This window comes from Girardinichthys multiradiatus, chromosome 11, assembly GCF_021462225.1.
Source record: "Girardinichthys multiradiatus isolate DD_20200921_A chromosome 11, DD_fGirMul_XY1, whole genome shotgun sequence".
Classification (NCBI taxonomy): domain Eukaryota; kingdom Metazoa; phylum Chordata; class Actinopteri; order Cyprinodontiformes; family Goodeidae; genus Girardinichthys; species Girardinichthys multiradiatus.
The window spans coordinates 32943141-32960076 of NC_061804.1; the positions used below are offsets into that span (position 1 = coordinate 32943141).

At 39.3% G+C, this 16936-nt stretch overlaps 3 protein-coding genes across 7 annotated transcripts in view; 2 read left to right on the forward strand and 1 right to left on the reverse strand.

Annotated features, from left to right (window-relative positions):
* LOC124876898 (transcriptional regulator ATRX-like) overlaps positions 1 to 474 on the forward strand; it is a 28649-nt gene extending 28175 nt beyond the window's left edge. Inside the window, exon 35 of the mRNA XM_047379940.1 lies at positions 2 to 474. Coding sequence (XP_047235896.1) covers positions 2 to 91 — 90 coding nt within the window. The 3' untranslated portion in view covers positions 92 to 474. The remainder of the gene's footprint in view (position 1) is intronic.
* Positions 470 to 9300, reverse strand: ccdc61 (coiled-coil domain containing 61). Of its 5 annotated transcripts, none has more exons than XM_047379944.1 (13): positions 8946 to 9300; positions 7182 to 7337; positions 7001 to 7083; positions 4693 to 4853; positions 4438 to 4590; positions 4141 to 4348; positions 3963 to 4063; positions 3628 to 3845; positions 2379 to 2457; positions 2104 to 2301; positions 1997 to 2030; positions 1673 to 1736; positions 470 to 1595 (listed from the first exon to the last, which is right to left on the reverse strand). In XM_047379944.1, coding segments are annotated over exons 1-13 (1551 nt in total). In that variant the 5' UTR covers positions 8947 to 9300; the 3' UTR covers positions 470 to 1500. The 5 variants fall into 5 exon arrangements, with proteins under 5 accessions (XP_047235900.1, XP_047235903.1, XP_047235899.1 ...); XM_047379947.1 differs by having other exon boundaries at positions 3981 to 4063; positions 8946 to 9299; XM_047379943.1 differs by having other exon boundaries at positions 3628 to 3848; positions 8946 to 9299.
* A 3755-nt stretch (positions 9301 to 13055) lies between these two features.
* On the forward strand, positions 13056 to 14527 carry kcnk12l (potassium channel, subfamily K, member 12 like). The gene is made up of 2 exons (XM_047380078.1): positions 13056 to 13443; positions 13551 to 14527. Exons 1-2 carry the CDS (start codon positions 13056 to 13058, stop codon positions 14525 to 14527), a joined length of 1365 nt encoding a protein of 454 aa, XP_047236034.1.
* The last annotated feature ends 2409 nt before the right edge of the window (positions 14528 to 16936 follow it).

Below are 16936 nucleotides of genomic sequence, written 5' to 3' on the forward strand. Positions count from 1 at the left end.
GCTCACGCTCCAAATTCAGGCCATATTCAACAGTCGACGCACCGTGACGCCCGCTAATCCGAGTACTTCAAACCAGCCTGGGGAGGTGTGAGCGAGGAATCCAAGCCTCACGAGGAAGACGCTAATGTCTGCTACTTTAGTCACTTTGCTTTATCTCTTCTTCTCTTAACAACTGAATGTAAACTGTAATGCTAAACACTTCCATTGTTTTAATGCTGCATTAGTATAACTGTGCACTTTAATAGAAAATTGTTCACAAATATACCTTTTAATTATTCTGTGTAGAAATCAAGTGATTCTGCATCTTAAAAAAATTAGAGAAGTTTTATTGTGAGATAAACATTTTTTCTTATAAATTAAACTGTTATATTTTGCACTGATATCTCTGAATCCAGTATAGGTATCTAAGAGTAAACTGGTTTCATGGTGCAGCTCTCCTAATGTTCCCATTAAAACAGCCTTTCTTCAGTTAAACTGTATTCTTCATTTATTCATTACTGAAACAAAGCACTTAAAAAACCACAAGCATTTTTACACAAAGGTTATATTTCTTATTTTTAGAAGGTACAAAAAGGCAGACAGGAAAAAATAACAGTAACAGTCAGTTTGCATACAATTTCAAAGACGTTTTTGGCCATTTTGTAGGTTGTAAAAGTAAACAGATTTAAGTCAGCACAAATATTTATTTTTCCACACAGGGTTTGAGCTCATCTAAAAGGGACTGATACAATGAAAACGTCATTAATAATGCACATGTGGATCAGTTGTAATGGTAAAATGCACTGGGAACCTTCCAATTCAAACTGGAAAAATAAACCAAAACAATATACTTTCGGCAGAATCACATTTTTAACAAGTATGCTTTTGGCAACATGCAAATCTACTTGGTTAGTGTCCTTGGAGTCTATCCCAGCATGCATTCGGGACCATGTTCAACATGTGGATTTTCTATTATTCTATCATGAGGATAAAACAAATACATGAGTGCAAATCATAGATTTTGTTGGGTTTACCACCAGAGAAAATCAGCAAAGATTTATATAACCGCACCATGTCATGAAATATAAATGATCTATTGTCTTCCCCAAGCTGTATTAAGCATTAATGAAGAATTGTAGACATGAAAGGACATCAACACTGCACTTTCAATATAAGAGTTAAAACAATTTAAACAAAATAAATATCAACCAAAGTACAGACCACTTCTGCAAACATGCACAAGTTTGGCCAACTTCTAAATGACCTATAATTTCCACACAGAATTGGTCATATTTAAATAATTTAAGAATTTAGGACGTAAAAAAAATTACAGTCCACACACACACACACACACACACACAAAACAGTCCAGTGACCTTCACAGTGATGGTTGTAGATTCCTGCAGTCATTTAGTTTAAACACATAATAAAAAAAGCTGCTGTTTGATTCAGGACGTTTTCCTCAGTTACCCGGAGCTTCAGGCCAGGCTGTCTGGTTCACACGGGGGCTTCAGCAGCAGTTTAGTGTCCTGTGTCCAGGTCCCTCATGTATTCCTGAAGGGCCTGCAGCCTTGCATCAATCTCTGACAGCTCAGCCCCTGTGTCTATGGAGCCCTCTGTGGTTTGGACATTAAATGATGATTAGCTTTATAAACAGTGTCAACTAGGACTTTATTTTAAATCATTGAGTTACCGGTGTCTTTTCTTCTGTGTGTTGGGGTACTACATAATGGCTTTTTGGTTAAAAGGCCTCGAGACTGAAAAAGATAAAGTACTTATTTAGGCAAAAGTAATAAGCACCATTTATTTTACATACAGAGGGGAAAAAAGGCACCCATTGATTAACCATAGGTGCTGTAGTTACCACATAAGATGTTTCTGTAACTTCAAAGATCAGAATACATCATTTAATTCAGATTTTGTTTTTTCACTTTGACCCAAAACAAAATAAAGCAGAACCCTACAGAAACATATAGATGGTACTTTTACACATTCAATATAAAGTTAGATTACTCACCGTACTAGGTCCATTGTATGTCTGTTTTCTTCCCCTGTAAAAATAATTAATGATTCAAATAATTTACATACTTTTCTGAAAAATGGTTTCTACTGTAATCACAGTACCTGAGAAGAGTTTTGGTCATTTCATCCATATCTGCTAATGAGCTCCCAGAGGAGTTCCTGCTGCCTCTACGCTCCATCGACAGACTCCTGTCTCTGCTGCCAGCCCGGACCACCTGAGGATAGGCCTCTCTGGATCGGGAGCGGCCCCTCTCAGGGAGGACGGGTGAAGGAAATATGTCCCTTCGCACCTTCCGCTGTCTGGAAAAACAAAAAAAGGTGTTCATGAATTCAACTGCTGCATAAAACAGAGGAGTGCAATTAAAATAGGAACTGACCTTTTGAGTTCTGCTTCTTTCTGCCTGCGCTGCCTGTCCTGGATGTAGGCAGTTGGGTCAAAGCGAGGAACCCGAGAACCTGCAAGATACAAGATGTCAGTACAACAGTTTCAATGTGTATTCATTGGGGTTCATTGGTCTGCCTGATAAAAAAAACATTTCCATTTATACATTTGTGGAAAAAGGATTTGATTCCGAGCTCAAAAGATGAATATGGTGCAAAAAATAAACGGGTTCATGTTATGGATTCTGGTTAAGTGTTTTGGGCTATGTTCTTGTTTTTTTTTTTTTTTAGAGAACATTCAATTGCTACACCTGTAGATGGGCAATAACAATGCATATAAATATAAACTTTAAACCACACAACCCACACTAAACTGACAATCAAGTAAAAGTTGCATGGTTTATGAATGGCCCAAAAACCCTCCTGCATCTATTGCATTATCAAAAGAACATTACCTATATTATTAATGTGAGATAGCCACAGGAAAAATATTTATAGTAGGTAAGGCCGTTTAGTGTCTATAGATCCATAGGGGAAAGAGCTGCGGCACACATTTCTAAAGTAGTACATTAGTTTCACTTTGCTCTCATCCTGCTGTTCGTTATCTGTTCCTCAGATGATGAATTTCTGGACATTAAAAGTTCTGTCATTTAGGCTAGAGATGCACCGATCACAGAGTAGAGGTAGATTTCCCATCTACAGGTTTTATAAAGCTCTGACCTGACAAAACTGAACTATAATCAAACAGCGGTCAAAGTTTTTCTTCCACAACTTGCAACTATGAGCGGTCATTAATAATTTACACTACGGGTCAAAAGTTTTAGATAGATTTTCTCACGTAATGGGTCTCTTTTTTTTCATGACTGTTTACATTGTAGATTCTCACCAAGATCTAAACACTTATCAAAGGGCGGCTACTTTAAGGAAGTTAAAATATAACACGTATTTAAAGATATTTTACAATCTTTTGTTTGCTACATAATACCATATGTGTTCATTCACAGTTTTGATGCCTTCAATGAGAATCTATGTACAATGTTAATAGTCATGAATATAAAAAAAAACAATGAATGTGAAAGTGTCTAAAACATTTGACCGGTAGTGTCCATTAGGAGCAAAGGCATCTTTCCTTTACTGACAATACCTCAGTATGAAAGTCTACACTAAGAAGCGTTGTGGTTAGCACAACATGGTGGTACTTACATGTGATGCGTTCACTGGAAGGAAATTAGATTTTTGACACACCTGTGGGTGAGGGTGATGGCCTTGGTATGTGAGGACGCGGTCCTGATGAATCGGCCCTTCTTCCCCTCTCGCCTGACCTCAGTCTCCTGTCCTCCATCCGTTCTCTGGACCCAGAACGAGCCATGACACCTCCATAGCCAGACCTCCTCTCACGTGAAAGAGAACGATAGACCTCCCCGTCAATTCGAGTGCCGATGTGACCCGACACCGGAGACACTCTGCTGTAGAGGCACCAAGAACATGTACGCTGAGTGAGTGGAATCTCCAGACGCTGAATGTTAATCCACAATATAAGTGAATGACTGAATGAAAGAGAGAAAGTAAAGATATAGTACACGCTTAGATTGTCTAACCCTCTCCGTAGTAACGTCAGTTCATTGGTGAGACTCTTGACCCGAACACGGAGAGCACACTCCGATGCTCTCAGATCCTCCAACTAGAAAGGAAGGAGGAAGGTTAAAACCAGCAGAGAATCAAAGTGAGCATCAGTGATCTTATTCAGTGAACTTTCACCTGCTCCATTAGGAGTCGCTGTTCTTGGCACCTTTTGCTAGTTGAGCGTTGACTTTTGGCCCTCTCCTTGACAAGCTGCTCTTCTAGCGTCCGCACCACATCTCTGATCCTCCAGTCCTCTCTACCCAGGGCAGAACCACTCCCACTCATTTGCAGCCTCTCCAGAGCCTTGGCCATGGCTTCCTTTTCTTCTTTCACTGCAGCAAGCCTTCAGAACAAACTTTGGTTTAAAAAAAACAAAATAGCCTAAGGTATCTTTGGATATCTGCCAGTGACCGAGTGATTAAGGCAACCTACTCTTGTCGTAGCCGATGCATTTCTAGATCTGTAGTTTTATTTCCTCCATGGGAGGTGAGAGCACTTATCTCAGCTCTGAGGGCTCGGATCTCCTTCTGCAGGGTAGCTGGGTCAGGCTTACCAACATAGGGCAGTGGTAATGGGTAGTGGATCCTACCAATACAACAGAAATATATGCCACATTTTAAATCTAGGCTCACGAGAGACTAGAACAACAACATTTAGCTGTAAACTTTGCCATAAAGTGATCCAAACCTGTCAAACTCCACAGTGTAAATGAGGATGAGATATCTTTTGGCAGTCAGGGCTGACTGCTGCTGATGGCCACGAGGACGACTGACCACTCCGGCTTTCCTGTTACGCAGCAGCTCCAGGTCAGCATAAGTCAGGAGGTCAAGGGTGACGGAATCACTCGTCTGAAGGGAGAAACTGTAGTTAGATGAAGGATGGGGATTTAAAATGGGTCTGAAATTATCCGCAGCCCTTTCGGTTTCTGATCTGATAAACACGTCATTTAATGAAGGTTTGATCGGATCCAGCAGGGACTAAACACGAGCCGTAGTGTAACAAGTTTGCTGTCAGACCTTTTCTATGGTTTAAAGTCCATTTAATGAAATGCCAGAGAAAGTAGCAAAGTTCCCAGAGTTTTTTCTGGTTGTCTGGAACACAGTTATATGCTGCTTATCCCCCACATATTGCTACGTACTGCCAGTCAGCAGGCTGAAAAAAACCCCCACTACACTGTTCCATCATTTATAATTACAAGGAAGACAAATTTGGCCAAAAGAAACTGCAGTAATGGTGTGGAAACTAAAGGAGCATCACCATTCACTCCTATTAAGGCAACGTTCAAAGCATTAACCAGCAAAACCAAAAAAAAACTGCTGTTTTTGTTTTGGTACAGGTTCCAAATTATGTAGAAATTGTTCTTTGAATATACCAGACACAACAGATATAAATGTTGGGATTTAGTACGCAGATTAGCTAAATAGGTATAACTTTGATCACTAGATAGCAGCAAAGTGCTTCCAATATGTCCCTTTGTGGTGAATAGCATTAGTCTTTTAAATACTCCACCTTGGCTGTATGGTTGTTTGAGGTGAATTTGTAACAATAGTTTACAAGGGGTTTATATTAAAAACCAGTTGAAAACTTTTTTGTTTCGTCAAGCTTTTAAGTCTTTATTTTGTTGGTAATTTTTGTAAATTTTTTGTTTTATACGATTAGTCATTTAAATTGGATTTGTGCCTGAACCATCCGAACCTCATACCTATATCTCTGCCTCTGTTTTTGGTATTACGAAAAATGTCTAATTTTACAAAAAAACAGAAATAGAAATGATATTAACTGGTTAATCTAATAAAAGAACAGATTTAGTCAAATACATAAATTAAACTTATGCATTTGACCCTAAAACGCTGAAGCTTTAGAAATGAACTTGGCTTCAATGCGACAAAAATATTTACTTTATAAAAATGTACTTATGTTCATTTTGCTGGCATCTGATGTTGCTGTAAAATGTAAAGGATCACTCTGATAGCTGTTATACGAATGTGTGACCGACGTGGAATTTAATATATAGTGTTACCAACAGAAATTCAGTGTATTAATGCTGAAAACATTTTATTCTACAACAGAAAGAGGGATCTGAGATTTTTAAGTTCGCTTTGCTTTTCAGTGTCAGGATGGTCGCATGTTGATAACAGGCGTCTCAAAATGTAACCTTTTTTATTTCAGGGGACATTCATTTGTTAGTGTTCAAATTATAGTTTTAATACTCTGAAGTGTCAGAAAGGTAATACTGATCACTGAGATTTAATATCCAGTATGATCCTTGTTTCTGAAAACAGATATCAGAATAGGAATGAATATTTCAGTTGGACAGACTCAACAGCGTTCCCTGAAATTACAACATCTAATGATCACAGAATTTGATTTAACACTCTTTGGCTCGCAACACAGGGGGAGGAATATTTCAGGCGTGCCCCTCTGCAGTCATAGATTCTGATGGTCACAGATTTTGTTGTTGGCCCCAGCTGTAGCAACAAGTAACCATTTTAGCTCAAACTGACACGTGCTCAAGTTTATACATTCTAGCCTGCCCACGCTATTTCCTGATGTACTGGTCTATTTCTTTCCGCGTTGCTGAAAAGAAAAGGAGGAGGATCCTGTAATCCCAGCATGCACTTTGCCCACCAAGCTGTGAAATAGGACGAAACAGCTCTGCAGATGGCAGGGCTTTGGTTATTTTTCAGCATGAGGGATGTCATTTGTGGCGTGTGTCTCACGCTCGTTGCGAGCTCTGGTCATACGTTTCTGAGACAGCTAACACCGACGTTTGAAAGTGAATCTGACATGTAGAATCTCCGTCTGAATGCATTCCAGGCCCTGTGAATTAGCAGGCCTCACATTTCTTGCTCAAACTCCAGTAAATGAGCCTTCTCATCAGGTAGTACTGCCCCAAGCAAATCTGTTTGTTTCCATCTTTCCACTGTTACTATTCAAACTCTAAATCTTTGGAAAACTTAAGAAAATACTATAAGAAATACAAAAAAAACGACACCTTCCTCACAGCAGATTCCAGCATACTACAGAAAATGGGAAACTGCTTGAAGTTGCCAGTTTTGCGAGTGAGATCTTCAATATCTGAGGGACGAAAAAAAAAAAAAAAAAACTTATTTAAACATTAACACTTCCACAATATAGATCTTAGATGATATTTATTGTTTATATATGCCACTTACATGCAGGATCAAATTCCCCCCTCCACTGATCTGCTGTCACTGAGTCAGAGATTTCCACTATCAGCAAATTCTTATCCAACTCCATCTTCACAGAAAACTCCACTCCTCGAAACACAACGTCCTCCATCAACTCAGAGCCGTCTTCCATCTCTGGCACTGCATCGGAGAGAATAATTCAAAAATATCAATCAATAAACACATATAATTTATACATTACAGAAATTAGAAGTGACTAGTAAAATTGAACTGGATTAGTTTAGCTTCAATGCTTCATTAGAGCTTATCTGGCATAATAGTACACACAAAATGAGCCTTTTTAGATCAAAACTGCTTTAGACTGAGCGTACTTAAAGTCTTAGATTAACTGTATTTGGTAAAAGTTGGTAAATTGAACAAACTGTGTCATTCTGATCAGAAATGCTCTGCTGTAGGTTTCTATCAGGGCTAAGTTTTTAGATATGGTAAAATCATGATTATTTTACTGTAAAAGAAATGTGACATATGGAGTTTTGCCACATTGTCCTTCCCTAAATTTTATATTACCTATAATTTATGAGTGGCAGCTGAAATGTCAGAGGCATGTGTGCATTAGATACAGATGAAAAAAATTGTATCTTTACTAAATTCAAAATTTGCTTTGATAAACAGTGCTGTGGAAGAAGTATTTTTGATAAAAAGTGAAGTCACGGACAGTGACTATCACTATAAGTCTGGAAAGTTTTGCAATGTCATTATCTACACTGAAAAAAGCCTACCCAAAATAACCCAAAGAGCATCAACTAATCAATGAAGGAAGTCACCAAAGAAACCAAGAAAATTGAAACCAACGAAGGCCTCACTTAAGGGTAGTGAAGCTGAATTTTGGTATGACATTAACCCACTTTTTCATGATTCTTTCCCTTGTTCCTATATCACTATGTTCCTACATATATTCATGAGCTTTAGCATCTCTGTCATTAATAATGTACATTAATTGTAGCCTTCAAGTCACTGAACCTCCATTAAAAAGGTCTGATTGGCATGCAGAATTTCTATGCATGGCATTTGAAATATAATATCCCACCATTGCATCCAAGTAGTCTTTGCAAGTGCAATATTGCACACTTTGATATTGTGATAATGATTGTGGATTCATTTATAGTATATATCTATAGAGTTAAGAATTCCCTTTATCTTTAAATCCATTTCTCTTGGCTATTTTAAGTGTTTTTCTTTTTGCTCTATTCAAAATCACCACACGGGGCAGTAGTGAGCAGAACGGAATTTTAGACTTGCCATTTATGTTTGAAAAATAAAAAAAAATGTGTATGTATTTATAAAATGTAAGACACTCAAACTTTACAGTCACGATCTGACGCAGCAAGTCATTAACTGAATGATAGTTAATACAAGATACAGTTAAGGTTTTTACGCTTCACCTCACTTTCTCTCTTCAGTGCGTCTGTAAACATCATCTTCTACTGCAGCATTAATCCATGAGAACTTTAAAAAGTATAAAGCTTAATGAAGACAATAACTTTGTTTTCGCACAGGCTTTGTGAGCCTGATACGATTTTGACATGTACATGTTTTCATCTTCCACCTCTGACCAGCGGTCATATTAACTGACCAACGTTAGCTAAGCTTAGCTAGCATGGGCATCATTAAATAGTTAGCGCTAATTATTTTTATTCGCCACACATTTAGCTTGAAAAGCGGCGCCACTGGATCACGTAACTGCGCTCAGTTTTAAAACCCGGCAAACAAACAATCGTACAATGTTACTTTGAGCTGCAGTGATTATCCTGAAGGTGTCGAGCTGTCAAAGCATTGTTGGAACACCGTCGAGAGGAGCTCGTCCACAGCGCTCCATGAAACCTCAAACCAACAAACTGGGGGGTGATCTCAGGTCCCAAACAAGTTGCAATCCATCGGTCAACCATCGGCGGAGACTAGAGCGGTTCAACAACCGGGAACCGTTAAACTCTTCTTCTTCAGGCAGTTGGTCCTCCTCTTCCTCACTCTAACCGAGGCTCGTCTGACCCCAACAGGCCCGGAGGTGACATTGCCCTCCCCAGACCGGTGGATCATTCTTCTGCTGCGGGAAGATCTCTGTACACACAAATGGGACAGACATCTTATAGAACATTCCAGTTCAAGTTTTACCTGCCCAGGAATTTTAGATTTTAACTATAACCTTGACTTGTGAGACAGTCGTAGTGCTCTTGGGGCCCATGAGAAGCAGCTGGGGCCCTTTGCCTTGGGCCGGCTCTGTATAGTGTCTTAAATAATCACTCTTCAGAGAAGCCAAGGAAGCTGAGTTAACCTAAACTACTACAACTTGTTAAACATCTGCTTTACCTAGAAATAATAAATACACAGAGGCATTATGCCAAGTTTCTCCCATACTTGTGTTTTACAGTCTTCTATATGTTATTGATCAGATTTCAGAAAACATCAACAAGATGAACAGACCTAATTTTTCTATTAATATTACTTGATATGTAAAATGGATAATGTGTCTTTAGCATGGCTTTTAATATATGATATCTCAATTTGCAGATTGTAAGCAGTCCTTCCCTGTTCGTTTACTTTCATCTCACATTTAGCATTTGTAGGTAATTATGGACTGGACTAAATTGTGAAAAATGCATTTCTTATTAGAAGGGTAATGTACTTAAAGTAAAAAAGTTTGTTTGTCATAATCGATCCTTCTCAAACCTACTGTACAGTGAAACTGAACCAAACACAGTTTGCAGCCTCTGCAGCAGATGTCTGCTTGATATCCAAGTATATAATTTTGATCCTTTTGCTAAATATTGCAATGATAATGTCGATTTCAATTACGTCAGTTTTTCCTTCTCTTCCTTCATCACAATAATCCCACCATTTTTTTAGATTTAGCATAACAGCTTATATAAATATACATCTACTGTGGGTTTTAAAGGCTGTCGAGGCCCTTCCTATAAGCCAAATATACAAGTACAAAAATTAGAATATTGCGTAAAAGTGCAATATTTTTTGCCAGTCAGTGCTTCAAAGTGAGTGAAACTCATAGAGAATCATTACACATAGAGTGAAATATTTAAAGCCTTTATTCCTTATAATATTGATTTGATTATGGCTTACAAGTAAATAAAACCCAAAATCAGTGTATCAGAAAATTAGAATATCACATTAGACCAATTAAAAAAGAATGTTTTAAGCACATACAGTATGTCAGGCTTCTGAAGCATGAAGGGCTCTAGAATATCCTGGTAGATGGCTGCATTGACTGTGGACTTCAGAAAACACAGTGGACCAACACCAGCAGATGACATTGCATCCCAAACCATGACTTCAAGAAACATGGATTCTGTGCCTTTCCATTCTTCCTCCAGACTCTGACACCTTGATTTCCAAATAAGAATTTGCTTTCATCTGAAAACCGGACTTTGGACCATTGAGCAACAGTCCAATTCCTTTTCTTCTTAGCCCTTGTAAGACCCTTCTAATGTTATCTCTGGTTCAGGAGTGGCTTGACATGAGTAATGCAACATTTGTAGCCCATGTCTTGCATAGGTCTGTGTGTAGGGGCTCCTGATTCACCAACTACAGCTTCAGTCCACTCCTTGTGAAGCACCCCCAAATTCTTGAATGGATTTGGCTTGAAAATCCTCTCAAGGCTGCGGTTCTACCTGTTGCTGGTGCACTTTTTCCTACCACATTTCTTCCTTCAACTCAATTTTCTGTCAATATGCTTGGATACAGAACTCTGTGAATAACCAGCTTCTTCAGCAATGACCTTTTGTGGCTTAACTTCCTTGTGAATGGTGTCAGTGACTGTCCAGTCATTGAGATCCAGTCAGCAGTCTTTCTTTGAATTTTGATTGCGTAACCCCTGACCCAGATTTAGAGACCATTTAAAGGCTCAGGAAACCTTTGCAGGTGTTTTGAGTTAATTAGCTGATTAGGGTGTGACACCATGAGTGTCCAAAAATGAACTTTTTCACAGTATTCTAATTATCTGAGACTGGATTTTGGGTTTTCTTTACCTGTAAGCCACAATCATCAGACTACAAGAAAAAAAGGCTTGGAATACATCACTCTGTGTGCAATAATTCTATATAATATATGAGTTTCTGAGAGGAATAGCAAAACATATTGCAATTTTATGCAATATTCTATTTTTTAGATGTACCTGTATTAGTGGCATTCAGCATTTGCTTTCATGGCAATGTTACAAAAATGTATATTGTGATGATGATTGAGATTCGATATACTGTGCAGTTCAAGTTACAACCACAAACTTTAATTTTTGTATTTGAAATTTTATGTGACAGATCAACACAAAGTAGTGCATAATTTTGCAAAGAAAGGAACAATTTTTCGAAATGTATGCATTTAATAGCCTTTTAGGGCATCTCTCCACCAGCTTTTTACATCTACTGACTGAGGTGTTTGCTTATTCTCTTTTTCAGAACAGCTCAAGCTCATTCAGATTGTATCTGTGAACTGTTTTCTTCTTAGATGTTTCAATTAAAGAAAGTGGAGTGCACAAATAATAGTGCTATCAACTGAAGTGTGTTGATCCTTCACATAAAACTGCAATAAACTACATTGCATGTTAAGGTATAATAGCAGTATGTGACCCAGACAGAAATGTTTTTAAAACCGCTGCTGGATGAGTGCAAAGACCTGCATGTTGCTTTGCTGATTCACTCAATTAAACATCCCCACAAAGGAAAGGCTAATTGCATCCATGCCTTTTGCTGTTTAACTGTTTGAAAAACAATATTAAGCAGAGGGCAATCATTTTCTTCATAATAAGGCAGATGGGCAGCGTGTCTTCCACACCTGCCCAATGCTGTCATCAGTCAGCAGGCAGGGAGGGGAACCCATGCCCTTACCTGCTGCACCAGACAAGATTAAAGGGATGAACTGACAGAAAAACTGATACTCATGCTCGATATATCCTCCCACACAGTCTGGGGAACAACAAAAAGCCACTTAGTGGGTCTGCAAGCTGCATCAATGTTTTTAAAAACAAAGGTAAAAAATAATGATTCCACACCCAGATGTTATTTAGCTGCCAAAATTGTGTTAGCACAATGCTTTTGGTTTTAATAGTTTTAATTATTCCTGCTTAACTAGAAGAAATGCATTTCCCTGTGCATGGTAGACACAATCAAATGATTTAATTAGCAATTATTTAAGTGAAGTTGTTAGTCAGATGTGGTCATTCTGGGATGTGGTAAATGTGTAAAATCAAAGTAAGTGCTTCAGCAACAAAGAGTGGATCATATGAATCAGGGCAGGGTCAGAAAAGGAGGAGGTTTATAGGAGATGATGATGTCACTAAGTCACAGATGAAACATCAGACAGACTCTCAGTTCACACACACACACACACATGAAACTCAAGAGGATTCTCGTCATTGTTCAGCATACACATGGAAGAATTGCACATTAACCAAGCGGCGCTCTGGGAGCGGACTCTCAGCATCCAGGTAACATAAAATTAGGTTTTATACTTTATTGATTTAACAATCTTTGGCTTACATATAAAAGACAGTGACTTAGTAAACAGTTTTTTATCCAAGTTGACTTGCCAGACTTGTAATCCCTAAGAGGTTTTAATTTAGTCAAAGTTTGACATGTTTTCAATTGAATTTCTTTGGCTTGTGCAAAAATTAAGCAAAATAAGCTAAGAGTTTTTTATTTTTAACGGCTACTGACTGGTTTGTATCTATTTTGTTATGTTACAGATATTCACAATAAAATAGACGAAAAAGCCGTCAGTGCATTCATCCAAGGAATCTTTTCAGATTCAGGAGCCCAACGTCTCACCGGCTGTTTTAACAAAAATGCAAGTAAATTGTGCCTGATTTGGGAGCACTGGCAGGAGTGGAGGTGCATGCTTCTGCAGTGGCATCTTGGTGCGTGTGCTGTACTCATGGCTCAGAGGAGGGCTGCAGGTGGCTGCTGCTGTTGCTCCCGAGCTCCCCTGAATGAAGACAATGCTCGTTTCTGCTTGCTGGCTGGCCTCATCCTTCTCTACTTGCTGTGTGGAGCGGCCATCTTCTCGGCTCTGGAGCACCCCTTCGAACTCCGTGCCAGGCTCCTCTGGAAACAGCAGCTGGAGAACTTCACCAGGCGGTACAGGGTCAACCTGGGTGCCCTGCACACCTTGCTGCGGCAGTATGAACAGGCAAACGGAGCAGGGATCAGAGTGGACATACTGAGGCCACGCTGGGACTTTTCTGGAGCCTTTTACTTTGTGGGGACTGTGGTCTCTACTATTGGTAAGGACTCACTCTTTTAAACTTTAAAATTCTTACATTCTCAGTAATTGATGCAGTACCAGTCTTGTAAAGGTACTGTCACCGCTGACCATTTTACCCTTTTCCAGGTTTCGGCATGACCACACCAGCAACCATAGCTGGAAAGATATTCCTTATCTTCTATGGCCTCATTGGCTGTGCAGCCACTATCCTCTTCTTTAACCTCTTCCTCGAAAGGATCATCACCATGTTGGCATACATCATGCGTTGGTGTCATGAGCGACGATTAAGGTGTGGAGGAGCGGGTGTGATGTCGAGCAGAGAGGAGTCATCTGGTGAGGAGGACAGCCTGGAAGGCTGGAAACCATCAGTCTATTATGTCATGCTGATTCTGGGACTGGCATCTGTTGTGATTGCCTGCAGTGCCTCTACTCTGTACAGCTCCATGGAGAACTGGAGTTATGTGGACTCTCTCTACTTCTGCTTTGTGGCATTCAGCACCATCGGCTTTGGGGACCTGGTGAGCAGTCAGAGAGAACACTATGAATCTCAAGGGGCCTACCGGCTTGGAAACTGCCTTTTCATCCTAATGGGAGTATGTTGTATCTACTCGCTTTTCAATGTCATTTCTATCATCATCAAGCAAACTCTCAACTGGATCCTGGGTAAGCTAGTCTGTTCTGGGCAACACAAGCTCTGTTCCTTCCCCTGCCTTCGAACCAAAACCCAAAACCAAAGGCGTCCGGCTGCACGCCTCAGACTTAATCGCATGAAACGCAATGCTGTGCAACCCGTCTCCACCCAGTGCCCCATAGGCAGGCAACGCTACACAGATGGCTCTGTGGAAACTGTGTGCGATAGTGAGACAGATGCTGGTGCAGGGGCTGAAGTACACCTGGGCCGTCGTCTGTCAGGAGAGATGATCTCTGTCAATGAGTTCATGGTGTCTAATAAGGTGTCTCTGGCACTGCTGCAGAAGCAGCTTAGTGAAACTGCTCACCAAGGGCCACGACAGAGCTATGGGCACCAAAACGGTTTTTCTGGTGGGGTGGGGGCCTTGGGGATTATGAACAATCGCCTACAGGAAACCAGTGTGGATAGATAGCATCAATGCTTTAGGCTTTTTAGAAAATCTTTAGATTGCTCTATCTGTATAGCAAAACCAAATTATGTAAATACTGACTGTTTTTGTTTGAAGTGCAGTAGATTAAGTGATCATTTTATTGGCCAAGGTGAGAAAAACAAAATAGCTAAAAAATCAGCTGAAAAAAACTTGTGAGGAGGGGTCTGATGTCCTTAAGCAACTGACTCATACCCATGCAATCAGGCGAAAGAAGCAGTGAAGGACCACTTAAAGGAGGCTGCTGATTTGAAGAATGCCGCACATGTTGCTGGACCTCATAAAACAGATAGGGTCGTATCAGGCTGTAGCAGTTATTAATCAATGTACAAACATGACATCTCCCATCGCTTTGTTAGCCAGTGGATTATGTAAAATAATTCAAATGTGTTAAAAACATCTCCTGCAAAACTATAGAAAAGCTAACAAGCATGAAGAAAGAAACATTTTACCTTATTGATTGCTTACAGAGCACCCATCCTAGAAGTAATTTAAATTCATAGTTATCTTGAAGGAGATCCAGGGCTTTCAGCAGAGAGCATCTAATCAAATGTGGCTTGTAAAGGACACTCCTATCTCAATAAGTGCTGCACAAGTAGTCACGTCATCATATAAACATAGAGAAAAAGGCTTTAGGCAATCCACGGCTAACTCTTAAGAAATTCTTTACTATGCAAGAAGAAAAGTATCCATTTATGGCATGTGGCATTACTCTGGTTTCAACATCCATTTTAATTTAACAGTTAAAAGTCTTTTGTCTTAGATTTATTTCAAGAAAGAAACTTAGACTTTTGGCAGAAGTTAACTACTTTAGAAAGTTTAGGAGTTGTAGTTTCATTTTATTGTTGTGAAACAGAAGATGGACTTATTTGTGTGTCAATGATTAATCGAGGAAGTGATAAATTTCCAAAAAAGCTGATTTTAGTACTAGTTGGAAAATTATTAATTTGGTAAGTGTTGCAGGGAGACGTTTCTTGCTGCTGGTCATTGACTCTGCATACATCTCAGGAGGGATTTGGGCCCCCTGTTTTTTATAGTAACTCTAAATCCTTTAGGTTGCTTGGCTGCTGCTTGGCAACGTTAAAGCTTTGGCTCTGTGGCACTCTATGACCTTATCGTGTTTCTTCTTTATCCGCTTCTTTGCAGTCTTGGTAATATATTCTTAATTATTGTCCTGTTAGAATTCATATTGAGGTCTATTTTCACTATTCTGGCTCAATAAAGAAGGGACCTTTCTAGGATTTTATTGTTCAGTGGCCCCTCAATGTAGTTAATAGAAAAACAACCCCAATGCATAATGTTCCCACCTCTGTGCTTGGCTGTTAGGATGGAGTTATTCTGGTCATACTCAGCATTACTAGTCTCCAAACTAAGCACATTCACTTTATTCCAAAGAGTTTGATTTCTGTTGCATCTGACTTTAGCACTTTCTACTAAGCCTTCTCTTAATCCTTTAGATGTAGACTGGCAAATGTAATTTGGACCTGCAAATGCACTTTCTATTGTAGCAGGATGGAATATTCCAATCTATTGCAGCGTAGTTTTATTATTACACCAGTAGTGTTCTTTGTGGCTGTGGTCCCAACTCCCTCCAGATAATTAACAAGCTTCTTGTCTAGCTGATGGCTGAAGATCCACCTTTTTCATGCCTATCCTCATTCTATCAATTAGGATCTTGCATAGAGCTCCTTACTGGGAAACATAAATGGTCACTTTAAATGTCAGCCCTCTCCAGATATACTGACCCTGATGTCCTTTGACAGCTTTTGTTGTTTTTTCCAAAGGTAATGGAGAGGTTGGAATAGAAGGAACATGAAGTTGAAGTCAGAAATATCTGTAATTGATTTATCTGTATGCCAAAGAGGCATATTAATAAATTGTGGAAGCCAGAATTTTGGTATTGAATTTTTGTTTCTTTTGAATTTTTATCTTCATGTTTATCTTTCATGATAACTTTATGATATTCTGTCTCACATAAGTGAAACTAGCTTGTCAGTTAGAGATTAAGGCTGGGCCATATGTAACATTTTTCCAACCGATATTTGTCAGTCAAATATATGACAATGGGCGATATATTTGCGCAAGTGATGTTTGGACTTTTTTTGTGGGCGGAGTAATGTAAACAGCCACAGACTGATTTGCCATTTTAGAACACAAATGTCCAAAAATGGAGAGAAAAAAATACCAAGTCGCCTATTTGGAGATTAATTTGGCTTTAAACCGGATGAAAGAGGTAAACCACGTGATGTAACTAAAGCGGTGTACGCTTGTGCAGACGTATAGAGCCAGCAATGGCCTCAAACATGACGAACTTGCATGAACATTCCCGCCGAGCAGTTTGTTGTGTTACACCGCGTCTATTGCAAGCCAACTGTGCCACAAAACGGCACTTTT